General features: G+C 43.2%; 1 protein-coding gene across 1 annotated transcript in view; it reads right to left on the bottom strand.

Moving 5' to 3' along the window:
* Nucleotides 1–26,201, bottom strand: part of LOC126338860 (protein-tyrosine sulfotransferase-like) — a 101,922-nt gene extending 75,721 nt beyond the window's left edge. Inside the window, exons 1-2 of the mRNA XM_050001588.1 lie at nucleotides 26,088–26,201; nucleotides 5,583–5,713 (exon numbers count right to left, since the gene is read on the bottom strand). Coding sequence (XP_049857545.1) covers nucleotides 5,583–5,713; nucleotides 26,088–26,201 — 245 coding nt within the window. The remainder of the gene's footprint in view (nucleotides 1–5,582; nucleotides 5,714–26,087) is intronic.
* Nucleotides 26,202–26,435: the final 234 nt, after the last annotated feature.

The following is a 26,435-nucleotide window of genomic DNA, read 5'->3' as shown; positions in this document are numbered from 1 at the left end:
TAGAGACAGTGGACCTACACCTGGAGATATGGTCTGGGGTGCGATTTCGTACGACAGCATGAACACTCACGTGGTTATCCAACGCACCCTGACTGCAAATTTGTACGTGAATCTGGTGATTCGGCTTGTGCTGCCATTCATGAATAGCATTCCAGAAGGTGTTTCCCAACAGGATGACGCTCACCCATACGCCGCTGTCGTAACCGAACAAGGTCCACAGAGTGTTGACATGTTGTTTTGGCGTACTCGATCGCCCAATTTGTCTCTAGTCGAGCACATATGTGACATCATTGGAAGACAACTCCAGCATCATCCGCAACCAGCGGTAATCATCTGTGTACTGACCGACCATGTGCAATAGACATGGAAGTCCATCCCACTAACTGACACCCGGTTCAAAAATGGTTCAAATGGCTCTGATAACTATGGGACTTAACTTCTGAGGTCATCAGTACCCTAGAACTTAGAACTACTTGAACCTAACTAGCCTAAGGACAGAACACACATCCATGCCGGAGGCAGGATTCGAACCTGCGACTGTAGCGGTCGCGCGGTTACAGACTGTAGCGCCTAGAACCGCTCGGCCACGCGGTCGGCAACTGACATCCGGCACCTGTACAAAGCATTGCATTCACGGTTGCGTACTCGTATTCAACATTCTGGCGGTTACACCAGTTATTAATGTACAAACACTTCACATTTGCAGTGGCTTATCTCGCGTTTACATTAACCCCTGATCTTGCAATGTTAATCCCTTACGTATGTTACCTAGACAAGTGTACTCCCGAAATTTCGTTACTTACAATAACAATTTTTTGGTATTACTGTTTCTTTCCGTCACTGTCAGATGAATAACATTAAAACGTGTCCTATGAGTGGCTGTATGTGGAACATTCATTGTCGTTATAATGCTAGGGAGTCGCTGTACAGCCTCAGAAAGGTGAATAATCTCACAGAGTGCATATTTTCTGGTGGGTCACTAGCGGAGTGTTACCAGGCGTGTTTTTTAAAAGTAAGGTCCCTTTTGTTGTAGACACTAGCAGTTCGCGCGCATACCGCAACGAGCGCGTGCGTAGTGTACTGGCATGCCTCGGGAACAACTGCTCAGTTTCAGCTTTGCAGCTAACCTGTACGGTTCTGTTCTGTGCTTTCAACATGTTTAAGACTACCAACTAGCCCGCCGCGTGTGAGGCTCGCTCAGTGATACGGTTTTTTGTCAACAAGGAACCTGTCTGCTGCAGAAATTCACCGACAGATTTGCGAAGTATCCGGTGATACTGTTATGAGTGAAAGCAAAGTGCGTAAGTGGGTACGAGAATTGGAAGATGAGAGTGACAGCGTCCGTAATGACGATCGCTCCGGTCGCCCTTCTTTGATTACAGTTGAAGCGAGGTTTCGTGAGAACAGGCGCTTTACAATAACAGGTCTCTCAAACGAATTTCCTGATGTGTCGAGATCAGTGCTTTACAACATTGTTTCTGAACACCTAAAGTTTAGGAAACTGTGCTCCCAATGGGTCCCCAAACTCCTAACAGAGGACCATAAAAACGAAAGATTTGAGTGTCTGATGAAGTTCTTGATCGTTATCACGAAGAAGGTGGTGGATCATTGAGTCAGATCGTAACTGGCGACGAAACACGGGTTTCGCATATCACGCCCGAATCGAAGCGACAGAGCATAGAATGGAGACATACCCACTCGCCTGTAAAGCTGAAGGCCAAAGAGACCCTGTCCCAGGGAAAAATCATGGCGTCGGTATTTTGGGATAGGCATGGTGTTTTGTTGGTCGACTTCAAGCAACGAGGAACCACTATCAATGCAGAAGCATACTGCCAAACCCTGAGAAAGCTACGTAGAGCGATTCAAAACAAAAGACGCGGCGCAAAGGGAATTTTCCTTCTCCATGACAATGCAAAACCTCACACTGCAGGTCAGACCTACAATTTATTGGACGGTTTTGGCTGGGAAGTTTCAGACCACCCACCCTACAGTCCTGATCTTCCGCCGAGCGATTACCATGTGTTCCTCTACCTCAAACAACACCTCAGTGGCAACCGTTAGAATGACGACGACGACGACGTGAAAAGGGCAGTGAACTCTTGGTTATCGGAACAGGCGCCAGATTTTATGAAGAGGGTGTTTTAAAATTGGTTGAGAGGTATGGTACGTTTTTGAACAAACTTGGCAACTATGTCGAAAAATGGAGTGAAGTATGTACTTTCTGAAAATAAGTTTACTTTTTCGAAGTAACCGTTCATTGTGTACTTATGTTCAAATGGACCTTACTTAAAAAAACACGCCTCGTACTTTCAACTGGCACAGGGGCTCACGTGTCTATGGACAATCCAAAAGGGCAGTCAATCGTCGTTTAAATCTCTAGCATTATCATTTCAACCCGTGTAAAGCTGCGTAACTTTGGTAAGTGTAGTGCCAGGCCCTTGAAAGATCTGCTCACATAGCTTAATTTGCTGCGCACTAGACAGCGGGAAAGAGGTATGAGTTAGAGGCGAATCGAGCAAGCGAAGTGGATCAGCGGCCATTGGTCTGTTGCAGAGTACGTGGTACGTGTATTTTTCACGTGGTTTTCGGTGTTCATTTAGGCAAATACTGGACTGTTCTCCAATTTCTACCTCAGAAATACAATTTAGAAAAATTTGAGATTTGATAAGTCACAGCAAAAAGCTTACGCTATTCACAGACGGATGGTGCACTTTAGCGACCCTATATTAGGTTACATGGCGACTGCAACAGGAAGGGAATCCCTTCAAAAAGTTAAATAAAAGTAGTGTGCCGAAGTAGGGAAGCAGAAGATCTCGTAGGAAGAGACAGAGTGTAACAGACACATGAAAGTAATTGCAAAACTGCATTCTTGGCTTTGAAACTGATATCCTGCATTAGAAATTCCAGCTGCGGTGTGTACCATGTCATTTGTATTGGAACCCTACGTAGGTGTCGAAACTGGGACGCACATGACTGGCAGACTAAAGCTCAGGATCAGAAACATGATCGAATCCTCAATGTCGATGTCTAGAAGCAACGACCAGTTACTTGACTACAGCTAAGCAACTATTAGCCTTTGATCTTTCTCTGGAAAGCCAATGAGCAGTTTACTATGCGAAGCTTGCGTGAACTGCTGACAAGAGGCTAGAACTAGCTGTAAAATGCATGCCTTTGTGTTCTTTCTTCGCGTTCAAGTCACTGGTCCTACATACAGATTTAATCAGTAAATGATTTATTTATACACTCCGCTTCGAATGTCAAATGAAAGACTTAGAGTGAAATTAATTTAGATTGGAGTACATTTTTCGAAATTCTAAATATAGCAGCAATAAAATAAAGGGAAACAAGTTATATCTGGTACTTGTACAAAAATCATACTGCAGTTATAGAAGTAGAAGGACGCAAAAGGGAAACAGTAATGACCGGAGGGGGTGGAACGGGGGTGGAGGGACAGGATTGTAGCACATTTTCGATATTATTCAATCTATATACTGAGAAATCAGCAAAGAAAAGCAAAGAGAAGTTTGGACAGAGAACTGAAGATTAGAAGGCTGAGTCGAGGTTTTCTGATACTGTTTTTGTCAGAAACGAAAAAAGGACTAGGAATATCAGTATGGAAAGGATAATAACTTTAAAAAAAAGCTCTCGCTACGAGACGAAAGTTGAAAAACATAGCCCGAGGGCAATGGAATGTAGTCGATGTAAATCAGGCGATCATGAAGCTATAACACTGCGAAGTTAGACACTAAAACTAGCCGGTGAAGTTTGCTATTAAATGTTAGGCTGTTTTTCGGTGTTATTCTTCTGGAGTGTAGCCTTGTACAAAAATGACATGGACGACAATGTTGGCAAGAATAGAAACTTTCGAATGGTGGTGACGCAGGAGAATGGTGAATATTAGGGGCGGGGGGAAGAGATTTGGGTCGGAAAACCAACGAAGAGCTACTGAATCAAACTGGGGCAGCTTGGCCAAAAGAAGGAATCGGTTGTCACCATAAAGCGGTTTATTCCCAAGCTGTCCTGTAACCTGTTTAATATGCAGGTCCCAATAGTCATTCAAGTCAAAGCACTAATGCTGCATGAACACTGAATGCATTATTCACTACTCCCAATGACTGCAATTCTAATTATTTATGTATCACCTATCCTCTTCGTACAGTGAGGGAGTCGTGTTATTGAGGCAGCCTTGGGTCTTTTAGGTGGCTCGCAAAAGGGAAATTTTACTTAGGCGACCTCAATAGTCGTAAAGCTGTTTTCTACTGAAAGTCATTCCCTGCAGAGGTAGAGAGCAGAGGAGGACAGTCTGCCGTTCCAGCCCAGCAAGTGTGTCAAGTGAGGCCAAGTAGTTTGTCATAAAATTATAAAATTGTGTGGTGAGAAAAGCTAAAAGGAATCGTCTTTAGCTATGAGTCTCAAAAATTCGAGCCTTCAAAGCATGAGAGCAGCCGTTAATTCCAGACATGACCTGCTGGAATGTTTGTTCAGAATTAGCAAGGCGTTATCTGGCTGGCAGAAACAGCTAAGTTTCGTAGGGAAAAATTATAACACACTTGCATCAAGTCTCCCACAGATAATACTTGTTTTCGGGTGTGAGGCAGCAGGCTGGGTTGTAGACCTACTGAGAGTGATCTCTGACAGAGCAGAATACAGAGGTCGAGCCTTCAGCCACTACTGCAGCTGTCTCCTACCCTCTCACAGCTTAAGGGTGGTAAGCATGGGCCATCGTCGCGTCCACTGAGACGAAGCAAGCTTGATGTCGGTTTATTTGCATCAGGCTTCTTTTGACTGATTTAACTTTCTGGTCTAGCTAGTTACACCCGCTATGAGCTTAGTGAGAGCATGGGCGTTCGTTGATGCTTTTACGGGGCTCTTTCTTTAAATCACAATCGCTGGCCAAATTTTTGACATAGTTTTGCACCGATCTTTTATGTATCACTCACCTGTGCCAAGACTATAGTTCGGATTTGCAATCCCTGTCCATTTGTTTAGTGATTGTACTCTTGATTCAGTGGGTAAATCACTTTTTTGTGTTTCTTGCAATAAATCATGTTGTCACAGAGATCATTTGTTTCCTTTATAGTTCGACAGATCCCATGATCAATATGTCCGTGTGAGGTTTGAAACCCATATTCTCATGCATAACTGAACCACCCCTACTAATTTTCACATAATAAGACGTTATTCGTTGCATTACATTGTTTCTTTTAAATTCGTATGATTTTATGAGGTTCATACCATTTCCACAGGTCATACTGGATAGGATCTATAGCATCTTAGGGGTATGCAAAACAGATCAACTGACACCTTACAGCATTAATGAATCGTAAATTTGATAAATGCCAGAGGCGTAGGAGGTAAAAGTTGTAGAAAGAGACTACAGTTGATGGGTTTAGTAGATGTAGCTTGCATAGACATGCAAAGATGAAGAGGTTTGGATATGGAAGAGTAGCGTGACATACTGAATCAAATCTTCCTTTGGACTGAAGACCACAGCAAGAACTACAACAACAACACAAGATTTGTTGAAGCTTCGGTACTCCACACAGAACAGATGATGATGTACATCAGAGTGGGATACAGACCTGACCTCAGGGTGCGCGTCCAGCATGGCCCTCATGAGCGTGGTGCCCGAGCGGGGGACACCGCCCACGAAGATGAGCGGCATCTGGCGGTCGTACGGGAACACGCGCTGGTCGGCGCCCACGACGAACCTCTGCAAAACACAGGGCACGTACTGCATACACAAAATATCAGTTAGCGGCAATCCTGTTTACTGTCCAAGACGACTGCATCATAAGCCACCAGTCAACCAGCGACCTCCAAGGAAAGGCTGTTGGTTTCAGCCAACAAAACTAACATTTGGAAAGAATAACAAACTGAGTGGTACATACGTCGCCAAAATCAGACCGAAAACAACACAGCGTTTAGTGCAAGTACGTGATATCCAAACAGCAGCCCCCTGTGCTAAGTAGTCACCAAGCAATGCTACAATAGCGTCAGTGGCGCATAGGTCGAAAGTGTCGGCTCAGATTCATGTCTCACCACGGAGGTAGCTCACTATGTTTCTTTCAAATACTAGTTGCGCTTTCTTAACACACTCCAATAAAATCTTAGGTAGGCATCTGTCGTTCCTATATCTGATTTCATTGATCTTCAATCCTTCCTGATAATAATTCCCTACATACTGCACAGCCGTATCTGGTTCCAACGACCGATCGTCAGTGCAGTATATAAACAATAATCTTTTCGTCTATTAATAGCTACAGGGAAAGTCGCCATCGTTTTGCAGATAGCGTCTTTGACTGGTCATCTGAACACCATGGGTCACTATTTAAATTACTAGTATATATCATCAGCAATGGTGGACGAAGTCTTTCGCTATGAGAAGTTACTCTTCCTACGAATGGCCTTGTTATACAGCGTGGAGAGGCTGTAAGGTTTTCATAGCACTCTACACAGAACACGACACCCAGGCAGTTGGGGTACGTATATTTCGTCCCAGGGGGTAAAAGGGAGGCGACACCGAGCGAGGTGGCGCAGTGAATAGCACACTGTACTCGCATTCGGGAGGACGACGGTTCAATTCCGCGTTCGGCCATCCGGATTTAGGTTTTCCGTGATTTCCCTAAATAGCTTCAGGCAAATGCTGGGATGGTTCCTTTGAAAGGGCACGACTGAATTCCTTCGCCATCCTTCCCTAACCCGATGAGACCGATGATCTCACAGTATGGTCTCCTCCCCCCAAATCAACCCAACCCAAGATAACAAGGACATCCAGCGACCCGTTAAGGTAACCATACAAAATCCGTTCATAACCATGCCGACCCTACTCGATGCGGGACAAAGGAACAAGAAGAGGAAGAAGAAGAAGAAGAATAGGAATACTCCTATTAATCAAACTGAATTTTTTTAAATTTTCATTTTGTATGGTCTGTTACGACCTTTTTTGCGGGGGATAGACATAGCCAGAAATTTTGCATAAAACGGAAGCAAGTGGGTACTAGCTAGCTTTGTAAGAGCCAGGTACTTAAAGAAGCAGGAGAACAGTTAGCAAGTAAGACGTGGTATTGAAACGTTTATTTTTATGTCTAAATAAATTTAAACCCAAAACTAAAGTAATTTATGTAAACCTACGTAAGAAACGCAGTATTCTTTTATTAATTCAGTGTATTGTCTTTAAATTGTCTTTAATGTGAAACTGTAATTAATTCTTAAATGTGTGGGGGCATAAACATGTTAAAATTATCGAAATGGAACAATTGTATATTTAAATTGGCAAACAATGCATACGACGCAGCGCAAGCGGCTTCAAAAATCAAATTTTACGCTATCAGCATTGCCGGAAAGGAGTGCAGGGAAGTCTCTCGAACATTTTTCCACACAAGAGGCTTCCAGAACAGAGAGACTGAGGGAAAATGACAATCAAGTTGCCCTAAGTTGTCTGCTTGTATATAAACACGTGCGGTCTCTCTCTCTCTCTCCCCTGAAGCCCACCCTCTATTGATGTCTCCGCTCTTGTCGATCGCTCTTTTAATGGCCGCTCTCTATGTAACAGGCAGCTGTACTTGAAAGATAATTTAAAGGAGTTTAAAGTATTTATCTACGTAGAAGTATCGTAAATACATCAGTAATTGTTATTGTTCACTAACGTTTCATTTCAACAACATTGCCTACAAACTTTTCTACGTTTGACCTAGGAGAACTGCAAGACTGCTGTCATATCGTTTTCTGGCCGCAGCCGAACATCATCGATGTTCGAATTTGTAGCAGCCACTCGTACGTCCCTGATATCTGTTAAGCCGATCTGTAAATGCAGTTTCCGGGCAGCAGTTCGGTGCATAACGCGTGATGTTAATGATCGGCATACGGCCAACAAACGATGTGCGAGATCAGCCCATTGCACGGTATCATACTGGTTAGACAAAATCTTGATTGATTTCCTCTCTCGTTGTGGTGAATTTATCAGGGTCATGTGATAATTTAATCTTTTCCTTCTTACTTGGCTGCTTCATCAAATAAACTTCATTTCGGTTAATTTCCTCTTACCTAAATTTATTTTTCAATTGCCACTAAAGAGTGGCACAGAAAATAGAGGAAACTCTTTTCTTAAAAGATTACTGTGTTCTATTTGAAAATAATTTCTAAGAAGTGAGAAGAAATACGAGTTGTTCTGGACTTGGATTAAGAATTTTTTCCTACCGTCCCTAATCCCGACCTCGGAATATTTGGTAAAAGAAACGGTGAAAAGATGACGCGTGCCAAACAACTTTTATCGCAAAACTGTTATTTTTCAAAGAGTATTCTCTCTATCTATCAGTTAAAGATAAATGATATTGTAACCCGTTACGTTAAAAAACTGTGACTATTGATGAATTTAGAAACTTTTATGCGTGGATAGGTAATAAAATGCAATAAAAAGTTCATTTTCCCTAAATTATGTTTTTCATTTTTTTAAAAGGTTCATTAATAGGTTATTCAACTTTATTGTCTTTATTTAAGTCTTCTGTTTGTTTCTGTATTCAAAGTGAAAGTAACCTTCACAAGGGAGCAAAAATCTTGAAGCAATAGTAGCTAGATTTATAAACGTGAGCAAGTGGAAAAGATGGAGCCATGTGGAAGTAATTAATGTTTATCCCTTCTCTGCAGTTGGTTAACCTCCGGCAATGGAAAATTCTATCGAGCAAAAAGCTTCAGGGTGTTTCAAGAAGATTTGTCCGCTTTCAATAGTATATCTCCCTCACTAACAACGACAGAAATTTGGGTGAATATTAACTTATACATAGAACAGAAGCAGACGGTTTTAACATGGGACTCATAGTGAAGTACTGGAACTTGAACAAGTCAACTGAATATCAGTTTTCGTACACGACAGTGGACTTCCGGGAGAAAAGACTAACTGGTGAGCTGTCGTACCGTTCGTCACTGTTTGACGGATCTTTTGGATCTGTCCAGAGCAATATTTTTTGTATAGGTTTAAGGAGTCATTTGGAAAAATTTTGCCATGTCGAAAGTTAACACTGATTGCCAGTCGTTGTTCTGTGGTTCCGTTAATTCCGATGGTTGTTATTAAGTCTTGATTAACGGAAAATCTCTGTAATTGATTGTAAGTTGCACGGACTTTACGAATGGATTGAGAGTCTATTAGTATGTGGAGTGAGCGCTGTACCTGGGCCAGTCATTGGTAACTGGCACTTAGGTAGATCTGCAATCAGCAGTCGTACTGACCGTTTCTGTGCATACTAACTAGTGATCTCGTTTGTGCACTTCAGGGTGAGTGATTGCGACTTTAGTGACTGTACGGGCACGCACTGAGATTATAGTACGTTTGCCGTAATTGTGCATAGGTGGGTTTAGGATTATTATTAAACAAATTTATTGAGTTAATTTATAAAAAACAGAGAACTTAAACTTATTGAAATAACTTAGAAACAAGCACCAGTATTTGTGACAGTGGAATTCTGAAATGAATGGTCGCTCAGCGGAAGTTGCCCGAACTTGTTGACATTTTCACAGTAATAGGTAAATGATACTCCACTGTAAATATTCGAATAAACGCTTGACAAAGCTACTATTACTCAACTTCAAGTGTCGAGTAGCCATTTAAATTAGAGCACGATAATGGGTCCGCATAGAGCCAACACTTGAGGAGTCTAAATTCTGAGTGAAGTACACACCGTGCACGTCTGTAATTTATTCCTTGGACCTTCTGAAGCGACAGTTTCATTATTCTTTGTTCGTTCGATCATTCCTACGTTTATGGAGTTTGATATTTTACCTTGAATTCTGTATTGCAATTCACAGCTTTGTGAAGCTTATAATTTCATCTTTATGTGGAAGTAGATTATGTACGATCGCTACAGAGTGTTGACACAAACGGAACACAAAAGGAACGGAAACGTACAAAGAATGTGCAACGACAGACAAGCTGCAAATGAAAGTGCGCGTGACACAGTTCCTGTCGGACAAACCAGAGCTATGGTTAGCGATGCTAGAGTTAGCATTCGAGCGAAACGAGGTAGTTGATGAACGCACTAAGTTTGCCGTGGCAGTGAAAACGTTACTCGCGAGAGCGGCTGCAGTTGACAGGCATGTCATAACCTGGCTCACAACAGGTCAGCAATATACATGTTTAAAACTTTATTAATAAGCAGAATGCGTAAACTACTAAATCTGCGTATGTAGCAGTTGTTGAAGAGGGCAGAAATGAGAGACAGGACAGTTTCCGAGCATTGGCAACACCTGCGAGATATCGTCTGCGAAATGGACTTCTCAGATACGGTGCTGAGGCACGTACAGAAGGAACAGTTGCCTGGAATGGCCGAGGCAGCAGTGGTGATTTGCGAAGAACAGGATATCCAAGTGTTAACGACGGTGGCTGACAAACTGTACGCAACTCTAGACAGTATACGAGCAGCATGTGTAACAATGCTAGCAGATAGCTGTTTGCAACAACAGAGAGCACATGTTTGTAAAAGCCATCGGGTGTATCTGACAAATCAACTGCAAGAGCTTACTACATTATAAAGGCACGTGTCTCAGTTGTTGGGGAGCAAGAGGAACTCTTCTGTGCGAAAGGTAAGAAAGAACGATATCAGCGAAGTTAGCCACAAGAGCAGGTGTGTAGGTATTACAGGCGGTTCGGTGATAAAGCGACAAAACGAACACTAGAATATGTGTACAGGCCTTCAGCGAGGGGATGAGCACACCTTGGGACAGAGTATGGTGAGTAATTTACCCACCTTACTTACTTCACTACAGAGATTATATGTCAAGGATGTGAAAGCGGGCAGCTGTTGTCTAATCGGCTAGGGATCATATCTTAGTGCACTGTTTTTGAGGGACTGTGAGACCGCAGCCGCATCTGCCCGAACGCACCTGACAGCAGCAAATAAGTCACCAATAAATACTTGAAGAGTTTGTAATTTGAAGGTAGATTTGGTGTTTCGATATAGGTTAAATTGGATTTTCTGCTGCCAGAGCTATCAGAAGCCATATTAGATGCAGTTTTCTTGTGCCACATGAATACTGAAGAAAATATTAGAAAGTCACAGATAAAGAAAGATTACAAAGTATTCATGGATACCCTTGTACGAAGTACATGTCCCACCACGAACTACATGCACAGTGGGGTCGCGCAGGGCGAAAAATGCAGATCAATGACGCTTATATCGAATGTGTTGCACAAAACAGTGCACAAGATTCTTACTATGCCCAGTCAGCTGGTATTACAACGACCTCGAAGATCAGCCTTACATTGTTTTGTAGTGGTCAAAACTAAATTCTAGGTATTGCTTAAAGCAGGTGTGATATGTCGATTTGACAGCTCAGTGAAAAAGAAAGACAATGGGTGGAGAGTCTGTGGTGATGACAAGGTGCTAAATTCCCATACAATCCTATATCGTCACCTAGTACCGAACATCAGCGAATTCACCAACGCCGGTCGCGGTGGTCTCGCGGTTCTAGGCGCGCAGTCCGGAACCGTGCGACTGCTACGGTCGCAGGTTCGAATCCTCCCTCGGGCATGGATGTGTGTGATGCCCTTAGGTTAGTTAGGTTTAAGTAGTTCTAAGTTCTAGGGGACTAATGACCACAGCAGTTGAGTCCCATAGTGCTCAGAGCCAATTCACCAACGAATGGGAAGGAGCAACGGTATTTAGTGTCACCAATTGCAAAAAAGCATGCCACAAGATACGAGTCGCAGAGGAGACATACTGAAGACAGCCATTCGGGTTATTTGATTATATCCGGATTCTATTTGGCCTCAAGAACGCGGCGCAGACAGAGGTTCATAGACGAGGCTCTAAGAGCGTTGCAGTGTTGTTTTGCTTACTTGGATGACGTCTTGGTTGTCTCGGAGTCAAAGCAGCTGCATAAAGCGCACCTCAAGGGCCGTTTCTGAGCGAATTAACAATTTCATAATTGTGATCAACGAGGCACAATGCACACTTTGACAACAGCGAGTGACATTCTCGGGAATGCAGTGCCGGTAGACGGAATGCCTCCTCTTAGAGAGAAGATAGCAATATCTGAATAAATACTGCGACCAATGAATTACTGACAGAAGATTTTTACCAGAGATAAATTTCTACCGGCAACATCTGCCAAGAGACGGTGATCTCCAAGCTGAAAGCAGCACTAGCAGGAAGGAACATGAGTGGCGAATGGCACCTACCGTCGACCATAGAAGTGCAGAAAGTACTCAAGCAGGTGAAGACAGATTTACAAAATACACTGTATCACGCACTCCGTTGTCTATAGTGGTCGACACTAGCCAACAAGCATTAGAGGCAGCACTCAATCAGTTCGCAAATGATCACCGATTATTAAAAACTGGCAGCAACACAGGCCACAGACGAATAACTATGGCAGTTGAGGCAGGATGACACCATCGGATAGCAGCGTCGGCAGAGACGGGAAACGGTCAGCATTTAATGCGAGGAATGAAGAAAGCAAACCTAGACCTTCCATTCCTTAGGAATTACGAAATACTGTCTTTGGTAATGTTTATGGACTAGTCCACCCAACTGCAAAAGGCAGCGTGAAATTTATAACGGACTGCTTTGTTTAGCCAGGTGTCAAGAGGGATACTCGCAGGTGTGGAACGACATACTTGTCGTTCCAGAGATATAATGCTGGTCGGCTTTACAAAGCAGTAACAGACATCACGCAGACTACGAAACGATTCACCTGGACATCGTGGGACAACTGACGCTTTCGGAAGTTTGTCACTATTTATTGACGGCCGTGGAGCCGGTATATGAGATGGGCAGAAGCGGTGAAACTTACAGACATTTAGGTGGAACCAGTGGCTTTAGCATTCTTATCTACAAGGATCCCTTGCTTCGGATGACCATTGCATGTGATCAACAATCAAGGCCGCCCGTCTGAATTGTGGTTATTTTTGGAACTAGCCAAACTGTGCGGATTCAGATATCAGAGCATGACTGCCCACCATCCGGCGAGGAACGGCATGTAGAGAAATGACATAGGACTTTAAAGACTGCTCTGATGCGCCACGAAGAGAGCTAGATCTCATCATTGGCGTTGGTGCTGTTGGGTGTCTGCACCGCTTCTAAAACGGAAGCTTTCACGGCCGAGTTAGTTTATAGGGAAGCACTACGACTGCCGGGCGAGTTTTTTGCTGTGCTGCCGGAAGAAGCTACAAGCAACGTGCCATACGTCGTGCAGCAGGTGCGTGAACATATGGCCAAGCTCCGATCAATACAGGGTTCTGGGCATAGGGTAGGCAAACCGTTCGTACAAAAAGAACTAGGTTATTGCTCTTATGTATGGTTACGAACGTATGCAGTCTGACCGCCGTTGCAATCACCGTATTCCGGTCCGTATAAAGTATCGACAAGAGGCGAGCATACAATACAGATAGAAAGCAACAGACAACAGCAAACTGTTTCACTAGGCAGAGTAAAACCAAGAGACATGTTGTTGCCAGGTGACGACACCGAGCATGACCAACAACACGAGGTGGTACCCGAACAGCCAAAGGGACAAGAGGACGTGACGACGCAAGATTACACAGTCCACCACTTCTAGCACGAGGGGCGTGCCAGAGGGAGAAGACTCCGGCGAGGTATTCTAGGGCGAGCTGACGAATAACCTCCAAGTTCCTACACGTCCCCAGAGCTCCGCTTTACCGCGAGGGGTTGTGTGGGAGTTCCCGTCGCGCGAGTAAAGCGCACACAGTGCATGTCAAAAATGGTTCAAATGGCTCTGAGCACTATGGGACTTAACATCTGTGGTCATCAGTCCCCTAGAACTTAGAACTACTTAAACCTAACTAACCTAAGGACATCACACACATCCATGCCCGAGGCAGGATTCGAACCTGGGACCGTTGCAGTCGCGCGGTTCCGGACTGAGCGCCTGAACCGCTAGACTACCGCGGCCGGACAGTGCATGTCGGCAGTTTATTCCTTGGAACTTCTGAAGTGACAGTTCCATTATTCAGTGAGAGTTCGATTATTCCTTCGTTTATGGAGTTGAGCGTTTCACCTTAAATTCTATATTATAATTACAAAGTAGATATAATAGCTTCCTGAGGTTTGTTATTTCATCTGTATGTGGAATAAGGCTAAGCAGGATTGCTGTAGGCTCCTTCTTTCATGTTTTGAGTTACTGTCGTTTCATGTGGTGTTTAATTTTGCTGCTCTCGTTCACTCGTATCGTCGTCGTGCAGCTGAAACAAAGAGCTCAATCAGGCTAGCTCCTGTAACTTCCTGTTAACATTAATTGAAGTCTTCAAGAAATAGTTCATAATTTCAAAGAAATAGAAGTATAGAAAAAGAAAAGTAACAAAAATTAAAAATAATACAATCAAAAGCAGTTATATTTTGCTAAAGAGACGAAATTAGTAGTTGCGGAATGTTACATTTTGGCAGAAGAATATCACAGATATTGTTTGTTTGAGAAACGTCAATTACGATGAAATAATTATATAATATATTTTAATTTTACTACCAAAAGGAAAATTTTGTATTATCAGTACAGGTAAAATGACTAATAATAGTAGTCTTTATACAAGTTTCGTCTTTTTATGTAGATTAAGAAGAAACTATGATGGAAGTAAAGTCGGAGGCTACGGATATATCCCTGGCGTAGCACTAAATTATGTATCTGAGCATTAAAACGATTGGTAATTGAGGAAGTGGAGAGATTTTACATTGCGTGTGTTGTGAGTGAAAAATAAATAATCTATAGGTTGTTACTTACAAACTAGCGATTTGTGTACATGTTAGAAACGGTAATCTATAATATAGAATTACTAGGTTATTACGAGAATTATTTTGCCTAGTCAGCTATGTGTGCCTAGTCTTTGCAGTCATAGAACGCGCTAGCAAACCAAGCGTATGATTTAATTATCCAGAGTCTTGATCTATAGCTGGCTTTATTAAGTTTTTCTGTACATAGTAATCTAGACTTAATCGACTTTAGGGTATAACGGTATTGGTTAAAAACAGTCTTAGTTGCAATTTTAGATTTTATTTTTCAACGATGCGTTTCGCCTTATCTATGCATCTTCAGGTTATCCTTAAAAAATTGTCAATGTGGTATAATTACGGAATGCTGATTTTGAATACATTCCAGTATATAAAAAACCGCAATTCCATTACGTGAACAAAGTATTAAACAAATATGTAAAGAAAGCAGACATCACAGTACAAGTAAACATTTTTCGTTCTTTTTGCACCCACACATACTTGGTGGAACTAAGTAGTACATTGCTAGCACTTTATCCAAAGAAACGGCCTACAATACTTTTTTCTGCTTGATTTATATCTTCATGGGACCATGAACCGCTTGGCTTTTCCCTCTTTGTATGTTCTGATCCTCTGAAAAAAAAGAAAAAAAAAAAAAAAGAAAATGTGTTCTCTAGAATTTCACAGTAAAATATCAATGAAACTAATTATATGATTGACCGGAAATAACCCAATGCGTACGGGGCGAAGGCTCCATGTGCAGATATTTTTAAAGACGGAGACTCAGGCCTTTTGTGGAAAAAGCGAGCAATATTTTTTGATACACACGGTGTAATCTGTGTTCTTATACAAGAAACATGTGTTCAAAATTTCATATTATTGTGCATGGTACTCCTTAATTTATTAGGTAGCATCCTTTAACTAGGGCAATCATCCATCAAGGTTGGCTTATCTTTAGAGTTTGTGTTTCTGTCCTGTCAATAACGTAACAAAAAAAAACCTTAGTGCAATCACATGCGGTGCCAAAGAGACACTGAAGGCGAAACGATCTTGACTCTGTGTGGAACTAGCGCACTGTTGCTATATTTCCTATTTCAGGTGGATTAGCCCGGTTGGCAGGACATGTTCTGAGGCATCAAGGGATCACAAATTTAGCTTTGCACGGCAGCGTGGAGGGTAAAAATCGTAGAGGGAGACCAAGAGATGAATACACTAAGCAGATTCAGAAGGATGTAGGTTGCAGTAAGTACTGGGAGATGAAGAAGCTTGCACAGGATAGAGTAGCATGGAGAGCTGCATCAAACCAGTCTCAGGACTGAAGACAACAACAACAGCCCCGTGTACGTAATAGTCCCCCCCCCCCCCCCCATACCTTACGGGAAAATCAGAAGTGTACAAATAGAGACGTAAAGATAGATATTAACGTATTATTTCCTGGTTTAGTTCGCTGTGCGGTTTGGTACTTTTTATAGAATGTAAGTCAACTAGAGAAAAGTCAACCTAAAGTTAAACATTAGTACATATTGTAGCCATCTTCGTACTAGCAACTTAATGCGCTACCTGAGAACCTTTTGATGGTTAGATGGGTTTTCATGTATAGTTATCAGTGCGTTACTAGAATTAGAAGACTGTGCTGGGACGGCATAATGTCATGTGTCATATATAGGGTATAATACCGGCAAATACGCACTTGCCAGATAAGCAAGATAACTTTGCTAAAAGTGCATGTCGTGACCGTCTCCGATTTTAGGGCACAGCAGTAGGGCAACAGCACTCGCATATTATTCCAGCACGATTCAGAATGCTGTTGTGGCGATGGTACTCCGTCCTGATAAAAAATGTTGGCGTCTTGTCACAACAGCGGTACTAGTAACTAATAAAACGATGTGAACGTGATCATGCAGGATCAGTTGGTTGCTACCTAACCACCAGAGGGCGAGTATTTTCATTTATATACGGCTCATTGACAATAGTCTTTCGATCATTCACTGTTGTTTCAGACTCTTATAGAAGCATCGACCTTTCGTGAAGCACATTAATCTAGCTTAGACAATTAGTGAAATTTTTCATTAAGAATGTAAGTTAATGAATGGATTAACAAAATGAAGTAGATATTAATGATTTCTCAATATAATTATGTAATATAACCACAGTATTAAAGTTCACGATCACTTTATTCAAATCAATCACCAAGCTACTCCGAACGGTGGCCTTACACAGGATGACATTCAAAGACGGTAGTTAATCAATTGATTGACTTAGCAGAGCAGAGTGAGCTTTCATGAACGGCAATATATGTAAACCAATGGCATTGTGCAGTGCACCAAATAGATCAAACTGATTTAGATTCCTAAAGTTCAATAAGTTCGTTCAATATTATGAGCCATAACAATTCCACATTAGCAGAAGCTGTCACTGACAGCTAAGGTAGCAATCATTGTTGAAAGTACACGGCTCAGAAGAATAAGGGAAACGTAACTTTGGGCGTCTACCATACTTCATTGAGCAATAATTGTGAACTGGATAGGCTAAATTATACCTTTATCTCTGACAAATTTACTACGTAAGAAAACATCATTACAGCTTCGTTCATTTACACAGCAAGTACTGAAGAAAGGTGTCGGAAACAAAGGGGAAAAAATCATTCATTCCGTCATCACGGGTGCTTTACATTGGACTTTGAGAGCTTCAGTTACGTGTAGGCCCTCAGTGAGCGTTTCATCACCACCTAATGCCTGTGTGGCATGCTCTGCTCTGTATAGGTCTACGGAGCACGCCCTTTTTTCAATGTGAGCCCTTGAGAGTTATTAGAGAATCTTCGGTGAAAGAGGACGACCACGAGATCATCTGTCAAGCAAGTCCCGCACATTCACGATGTGGTTTAGATAGGTAATCAATGCTAGCCATTCCACTACTACGATGTCCAGGTTACACAAGACGCCACATGCGTCCTGGCACTATGGTGCGGGCGAAGGAATTCAAGGCCTTCACCATATGCAGCAGCCACCGCATGGTCTAGCAGGATCTGTCGAGGCGGTAAGGCAACCATGGACAACGACCAGATCCGTACACTTGAAAATGTCTCGGGTATTCAGCCAAGTAGCGTCGTCCAAAAGGCGCGATATTTCGGCAAGTAGACTTCTTGCCATATTCAGGCGTTCTTGGTGTCTGATTGATCCCTGATGGATGCCGACTTTATATAATCTCCACCCCTCTCCCGCAGCCTCCGACTGGGCGCTTCCGAGCGGTCCGCGGTCGGTGGTGAGGGAAGGGCGGCGCTGGGTGGTGGGGGAAGCGCGGCGCCCCGCGACAGATCATGGGCCGCAGTCCTTCCGCGGCTATAGCCGCTTGCGGAAATCTGACGTCGTTCTGACAATGCTTCTTCTTCTGCTGCTTCAGGTGTCCTGACAGGAGCGGATTTCCGTGTAGACTGTCGTTGTGTTTTAGTCATGCTTAAAGCTGGATCCCAGGCTTTGCTTAACTGGAAACCACTGTCTTTATTTATTAGTTCGTCTTGCAGTCGGATCTCCGCTGTACCCTGCGCATCGACACACCACTTGTAGCGTTACAGCACCGCCTGCAACCGTTTGAACCAGCAACTTAGAACTAAGTAAAATTCTTCTTTCGATGTGGGAGTTATAAATTACTCCACGATTGTAACTTCAAAATCGGATAACTCTTCCTGAAACACTGTGAACGTTGCATTCAGCACAAATCGAGTGAACGCCCATATTCCACATGCGCTCTATTCCTCTCCAGTCATCATTGCAAACTACGTTTCGTACGCAATCAGCATGCTATTACAAGAAAGCGTATTCAAACAACACACACTTTGCTCTCTCCCCAGGCTGATTATCGACTGTTAGAATCGGATTTAATTTTGGTATTAGCAGATATTCTGGTGTTGAGTAAGAAGACCGCGGAATTCAGTTTTCATGATTGCTAGTTAACTATTCTGTCAGAGGCCACCGACTGGTCTTCACCGTATACAGGCAAACATTGTGTCCAATCTGACGCTCAGCGGAGTTTTTAATTAATGCGAGCTGTTGCAACTCTCTGACAGTGCAATAAAAATCCGATATGTCTTTCCGTGGGATACCTCCCCAAAAAACTCGTAATTGCACCAATTTCAAAATTTCGTTCTTGCTCACACAATGGCCCTGCTATGCTGCAAAGGATATGGGTGTACCCGCGTTCATGGTGCCGTCTATCTTCTGCCAGCACTTTCAGTTACGCTGCAGAAGAGCCTGTGTTACTATAAATTACATGTTAGAAGAAAGTTGCCAATATCCGCGTGCGCACGAGGGCGACAGAGAAATGCATTTACGATATATCAAATAATGGGCCTTTGTCTCGTGTAACCTCTGTGTGGACTTAGTAACCGTACAAAAAAAGAAATTGTGACGTATTTCATGTCCTTCACTGAGTCATTTGTATATTTAATTACGGAAGGAATTTTTTCTTGAGTGATGGAGTAATTACTGGACTGAAACTTCCTGGCAGATTGAAACTGTGTGCCGAACCGAGACTCGAACTCGGGTCCTTCGCCTTTCGCGGGCAAGTGCTCTACCACCTGAGATACCCAAGCACGACTCACGCCCCGTCCTCACAGCTTTACTTCCGCCAGTACCTCGTCTCCTACCGAGTCTCGGTCTGGCACACAGTTTTAATCTGCCAGGAGGTTTCATATCAGGTCACACTCCGCTGCAGAGTGAAAATCTCATTCTGGAATTATTGGACTGATTTGGGGGATGAGACCAAACAGCGAGCTAATCGGTCTCATTGCATTAGGGAAGGATGGGGAAGGAAGTAGGCCGTGCTTTCTTAAAGTGGCCTGAAGCGATTTAGGGAAATCACGGAAAATCTGCATCAGGATGGCCGGACGCGGGGTTGAACCGTCGTCTTCCTGAATGCGAGTCCAGTGTGTTAACCACTGCGCCACTTCACTCGGTGATGGAGTAATTAAATTTAACTTTGCTTCCCATTACAAATATATACTTTTCTCACTTACATTTAATGTCATATGAAATAACATGAAAAAAAGTAGTGAAAGTTCAAATGTAGAGCAACGTTCTAACAATCATCATCATTAGTCGTTTTACCCATTGTTCAGTGTTGTGACCCCATTTCCTCAGTCATTCTTACCTAGTTGAAACTTCAGACAGATGTCCCCCCATCCACAGCGATGTGAAGAGGCAGGATGGTAATTTTCTTCGCTTGATCCAACCATCTGTTTGCTGCTCTCTCACGTGGTCTTCTGTCCTCAGTTTTTCCCTGGACTATGTTCTTCTCTAAATGATCGCCTTTTCTTCTCAAGATGTGCCCAAGGAACTGAAGGTATTTTTGTCTGACACGAGAAGATAACCTTTTTGTGATTTTAAGTTCTATAATTCAAACGCCGCTGAGAGTGGCCGCGTGGTTAGAGGCGTCATGTCACGGATTTCGCGGCCCCTCCGCCGGAGGTTCGAGTCCTCCCTCGGGCATGGGTGAATGTGTTGTTCTTAGCGTAAGTTAGTTTAAGTAGTGTGTAAGTCTAGGGACCGATGACCAGCAGTTTGGTCCCTTAGGAATTCACAGACTTTTGAATATTTTAAACATAATAACTGATGATGGTCGAAGTAGAGAGGATATAAAATGTAGACTGGCAATGGCAAGGAAAGCGTTTCTGAAGAAGAGAAATTTGTTAACATCGAATATAGATTTATGTATCAGGAAGTCGTTTCTGAAAGTATTTGTTTGGAGTGTAGCCATGTATGGAAGTGAAACATGGACGATAACTAGTTTGGACAAGAAGAGAATAGAAGCTTTCGAAATGTGGTGCTACAGAAGAATACTGAAGATAAGGTGGATAGATCACGTAACTAATGAGGAGGTATTGAATAGGATTGGGGAGAAGAGAAGTTTGTGGCACAACTTGACTAGAAGAAGGGGTCGGTTGGTAGGACATGTTTTGAGGCATCAAGGGATCACAAATTTAGCATGGGAGGGCACCGTGGAGGGTAAAAATCGTAGAGGGAGACCGAGAGATGAGTACACTAAGCAGATTCAGAAGGATGTAGGTTGCAGTAGATACTGGGAGATGAAGCAGCTTGCACAGGATAGAGTAGCATGGAGAGCTGCATCAGACCAGTCTCAGGACTGATGACAACAACAACAACAACAACATTATTGAAACATTTGTTCTTTTTTGCGTCCACGGTACACGTAGCATCCTCCGCCAACACCACATCTCGAAGGCATCAATGCGTCTCTCATCACTACCTTTCAAGGCCCAGATCTCGCATCCGTATAAGAATACAGGAAACACCAATGCTTCTACCAAGCACATCTTCGTTGTCTTCGATATTGCGCGATTAAACCATATCTTACTGAGATTGAACATTGCGGCTCGGTCAAGAATAATTCATCGTCTTATCTCTTTAGCACAGTTTCCTGTGCAATATATCAGAGAGCCTAGATATACATAATCACTCATTACCTTCAAACTCCTTAAGCATCCTGTAAGTAGGTTTTGATCGATGCCTTGGCGATTTATTACCATTCTTTTTTTTTCATGTGTATCCCTATCCTCATATCTTTCACTCTCTTGAGAACAGATTACCAAGTTCTTCCTCACTTCCTAATATGAGTGTAGTATCATCTGCGAAGCATAAATTGTTGATTTTCCTGCCGCCAATTGAAATCTCACCGTTCCAGCCATCCAGAGCTTTCCTGATTACACACTCTGCATAGATATTGTAGAGTTGAGGTGACTGAATGCAACCTTGCCTGATGCCATTTGTCACATCGAAAAATTCCCTGTATTCATCATCTACTTTTATGGTTGCGGTATAGCTATTATAAAGACCGTTTAGTAACGGTACCAGGAGATTTGGAAATAGATATTGTAGAGATGAGGTGAGAGAATGCAACCTTGTCTGACGCCATTTGTCGGATCGAAAAATTCCCAGTATTCATCATCTACTTTTATGGTTTCGGTGTGGCTATTATAAAGACCGTTTAGTAAGGATACCAGGCGTTTTGGAACCCCAGACTTGTTGAGCACATGCGACAACTTGTCTCGCCTGACACAATCATGTTTATCCCTAGGCCAAGGTTTAGACTAATACCTTTCACTCTTGAGAACAGATGTAGGCAGGGACACACAACTCATAACATTTCAATTATCTGCCTTAAATTCAAGACTGCCTTTCGAGTACCTTTACCTAACACGAAACCCGTGTTTAATCAGTTTCTGTGAGAGTTTGTATGATGAACTATTTAAAGTCTGCTAATAGTCTTATTCGATCTCCTATTTTGTGTATTTTTGGCTGTGTGCTCGTACACGTGATGCCTTTATTTTCAAGCATTTGAGCTGCTTATTTTCAGTTTCTGTCAAGAGGAAACGCGTGTTCTTGAACTGCTCGTCAGTGTTACATACAAGGGAAATTCCCCGACGCACCCCACTCAGGTTTAGCGGTATGAGGGCCCAGTGGCCAGCTCGTCAAAAACTGAACACAGATCAACCATGAAAAAAGGAAGAATATGTGCTCAACGGTGAAAAAAAAAACAACAAAAAACAATGAAGGGTCCTTGCTTAACAAGGGCAACATATAAACATGCTGCTCGCTGTATTCAGGTTTGTGTCTGTGTCATGGTGTAACGTCCTTTTGCAACAGCGAGGTGTAAGGAAGGCACGTATAATGAAAGTTGATTCTGCACAGCTACTCATTTGGCAGCCAAAAGGAAGTGGCTTTCGAATGAGAACCGCGAACCTTTGACGACAAGGTTCCAAGTCAACCGAATCGACCACCGGATAACACGTCTGGTGCGTCAATTCGCGGCATTAGTGACAGTATGTGGTTCGTATTGTAGGACCTAATTTGTACCCCTGGTGATTTAGTGAATGAGATGTGCCTCCTTGCCCGGTTTAGGTGTTCGTGTGAATGTGAATGTGATACTCTCGAAGAAATGATGAAAACATAATGGTTTGTCACGTAAGCTGCAACAAATGAACGCAACAGTTTCACAATTACGCAGTTTCTCTGTGCTCACTGAAAACAAGTGTTTAACGTTGAAAGTTGGACGTCTATGATTCTGCTGTGTGGATACACAAACTCCGAGCCTGATATATTATCATCGCGAGTAGCAGCGTACGAGCATTTGTCGGGGGGAGTCAGAAGTGGTCGGACGCAGTGTGCTGTGGAGACAAGTCGCGCGACGTTACGAGGTCGCAGCGTGCCGTGGTCTTGCTAGTAGCGCCGGCTGAGACTTTGGTACTAACTGAGGAATTTTTGGTGATTTGTATTTTCGCTGCACTTAGTTGTTGCCTGCTTGCGCACAGGAGGGATTTTGTGATATTTGTGTATGCATACACTCATAGTGATATTCGTTTCTTTGATGTGGCCAGGAACGTGGTTATCGAGTATAGACATTGTAGAAAAATAAAAGTGTCTGTAGAGTTTGTCAGCATTAAAATCATCAATTTTCTGAATATAGTAAATTAAAGCCGACCTCGGATATCAGTTTGGATTCCGTAGAAATGTTGGAACACGTGAGGCAATACTGACCCTACGACTTATCTTAGAAGCTAGATTAAGGAAGGGCAAACCTACGTTTCTAGCATTTGTAGATTTAGATAAAGCTTTTGACAATGTTGACTGGAATACTCTCTTTAAAATTCTGCAGGAGGCAGGGGTAAAATACAGGGAGCGAAAGGCTATTTACAATTTGTACAGAAACCAGATGGCAGTTATAAGAGTCGAGGGACATGAAAGGGAAGTAGTGGTGGGGAAGGGAGTGAGACAGGGCTGCAGTCTATCCCCGATGTTATTCAATCTGTATATTGAGCAAGCAGTGAAGGAAACAAAAGAAAAATTCGGAGTAGGTATTAAAGTCCATGGAGAAGAAATAAAAACTTTGAGGTTCGCCGATGACATTGTAATTCTATCAGAGACAGCAAAGGACTTGGAAGAGCAGCTGAACGGAATGGATAGTGTCTTGAAAGGAGGATATAAGATGACCATCAACAAAAGCAAAACGAAGATAATGGAATGTAGTAGAAATAAGTCGGGTGATGCTGAGGGAATTAGATTAGGAAGTGAGACACTTAAAGTAGTAAAGGAGTTTTGCTATTTGTGGAGCAAAATAACTGATGATGCTCGAAGTAGAGAGGATATAAAATGTAGACTGGCAATGGCAAGAAAAGCGTTTCTGAAGAAGAGAAGTTTGTTAACATCGAGTATAGATTTAAGTGTCAGGAAGTCATTTCTGAAAGTATTTGTATGGAGTGTAGCCATGTATGGAAGTGAATCATGGACGATAAATAGTTTGGACAAGAAGAGAATAGAAGCTTTCGAAATGTGGTGCTACAGAAGAATGCTGAAGATTAGATGGGTAGACCACATAACTAATGAGGAAGTATTGAATCGGATTGAGGAGAAGAGCAGTTTGTGGCACAACTTGACCAGAAGAAGGGATCGGTTGGTAGGACATGTTCTGAGGCATCAAAGGATCACCAATTCAGTATTGGAGGGCAGCGTGGAGGGTAAAAATCGTAGAGGGAGACCAAGAGATGACTACACTAAGCAGATTCAGAAGGATGTAGGTTGCAGTAGGTACTGGGAGATGAAGAAGCTTGCACAGGATAGAGTAGCATGGAGAGCTGCATCAAACAAGTTTCAGGACTGAAGACCACAACCACAAAATTAAAAGTTTTTATTGGTTTCTATCTATAAAAGTATGGCGGTAGTGACTGCAATTAATCCACGCAATGCACTCTGCATGGATGTCAGTATTGCTTTTTTTAATTATTTGCGGCAACGGAAGGTAAGTTGTCTGTTGCGTACATGAGCATTGCAGAACAGTTGTTAGGAGGCGTTAAGAGGATATTTTAACACTTGCAGCCAGGTTGTTGAGAGCTGATGTCTTTATAATTCGTTCAGATTCCTGTTTTGTTCTAAATCAGTATACTATCATTGTCACAGACGGAACGTCACACACATATTTCCGTACAATTTTTAAAATTCACTACTGGCCATTAAAATTGTTACACCAAGAAGAAATGCAGATGATAAACGGGTATTTATTGGACAAATATATTATACTAGAACTGTCGTATGATTACATTTTTATGCAGTTTGGGTACATGGATCCTTAGGAATCAGTACCCAGAACAACCACCTCCGGCCATAATAACTGCCTTGATACGCCTGGGCATTGAGATGAAGTGTACAGGTACAGCTAGCTGCCCATGCAGCTTCAACACGATACCACAGTTCATCAAGAGTAGTGACTGGCGTATTGCGACGAGCCAGTTGCTCGGCCACCATTGGCCAGACGTTTTCAATTGGTGAAAGATCTGGAAAATGTGCTGGCCAGGGCAGCAGTGGAACATTTTCTGTATCCGGAAAGGCCCATACAGGACCTGAAACATGCGGTCGTGCGTTATCCTGCTGAAATGTAGGGTTTCGTTGGGATCGAATGAAGGGTAGAGCTACAGGTCGTAACACATCTGAAATGTAACGTCCACTGTTCAAAGTTCCGTCAATGCCAACAACAGGTGACCGAGACGTGTAACCAATGGCATCTCATACCATTACCATGGGTGATAAGTCAGTATGGCGATGAGGAATACACGCTTCCAATGTGCGTTCTCCGCGATGTCGCCCAACACGTTTGTGACCACCATGATGCTGTAAACAGAACCTGGATTGAATCGAAAAAATAACGTTTTGCCATTCGTGCACCCAGGTTCGTCGTTGAGTACACCATCGCAGGCGCTCCTGCCTGTGATGCAGCGTCAAGGGTAACAGCAGCAATGGTCTCCGAGCTGATAGTCCATGCTGATGCAAACGTCGTCGAACTGTTAGTGCAGATGCTTGTTGTCTTGACTCAAGGATCGAGACGTGGCTGCACGATCCGTTACAGCCATGCGGATAAAATACCTGCTAGTCACACGAGGCCGTTGGAATCCAGCACGGCATTCCGTATTCCCCTCCTAAACCCACCGATTCCATATTCTGCTAACAGTCATTGGATCTTGACCAACGCGAGCAGCAATGTCGGGGATACGATAAACCTCAATCGCATTTCTGCTCCTTACACGAGGCATCACAACCACGTTTCACCAGGCAACGCCGGTCAAGTGCTGTTTGTGTATGAGAAATCGGTTGGTAACTTTCCTCATGGCAGCACGTTGCAGGTGTCACCACCGGCGCCAACCTTGTGTGAATGCTCTGAAAAGCTAATAATTTGCATATCACAGCATCTTCTTCCTTTCGGCTAAATTTCGCGTCTGTAGCTCGTCATCTTCGTGGTGTAGCAATTTTAATGGCCAGTAGTGTAGTCAGGCAACTAAATCAACTCTGGCCAAAGTTAGTCGTATCGACATACCTTTCCACTCAGTTGCCGTCTGTGCGGGATCGATGCAACCATGCCAGGGACGTGGCTGCGCATCAGCTTCCCTGTAATCACTACAACAGGGGAGGGTACGAGAGCTGCCCGCATGGTTGCCTGCGGGCACCCTGAGCCGCGAGGGCAACGCTGAGCTGCTGTGAGGGCACGTAATGCGGGTAGCAGACCTGTGCGATGTGTCTGGCCGCTGGAGTATGCCCACAGCACGTGGGGCAGCAGCGGTGCTGCGAGAGCGCTTCGTCCACGCAGCTGAGTATGTACAAGCTAACGTACGCAGTGTAGGTGGAACACACATACGTCCGAGGTCCTTTCACGCGTATGCGACGT

Source organism: Schistocerca gregaria, chromosome 1 (assembly GCF_023897955.1).
Source record: "Schistocerca gregaria isolate iqSchGreg1 chromosome 1, iqSchGreg1.2, whole genome shotgun sequence".
NCBI lineage: Eukaryota > Metazoa > Arthropoda > Insecta > Orthoptera > Acrididae > Schistocerca > Schistocerca gregaria.
Note: the sequence above shows the minus strand (reverse complement) of the source record. Positions and strands in the feature narration are given on the sequence as shown.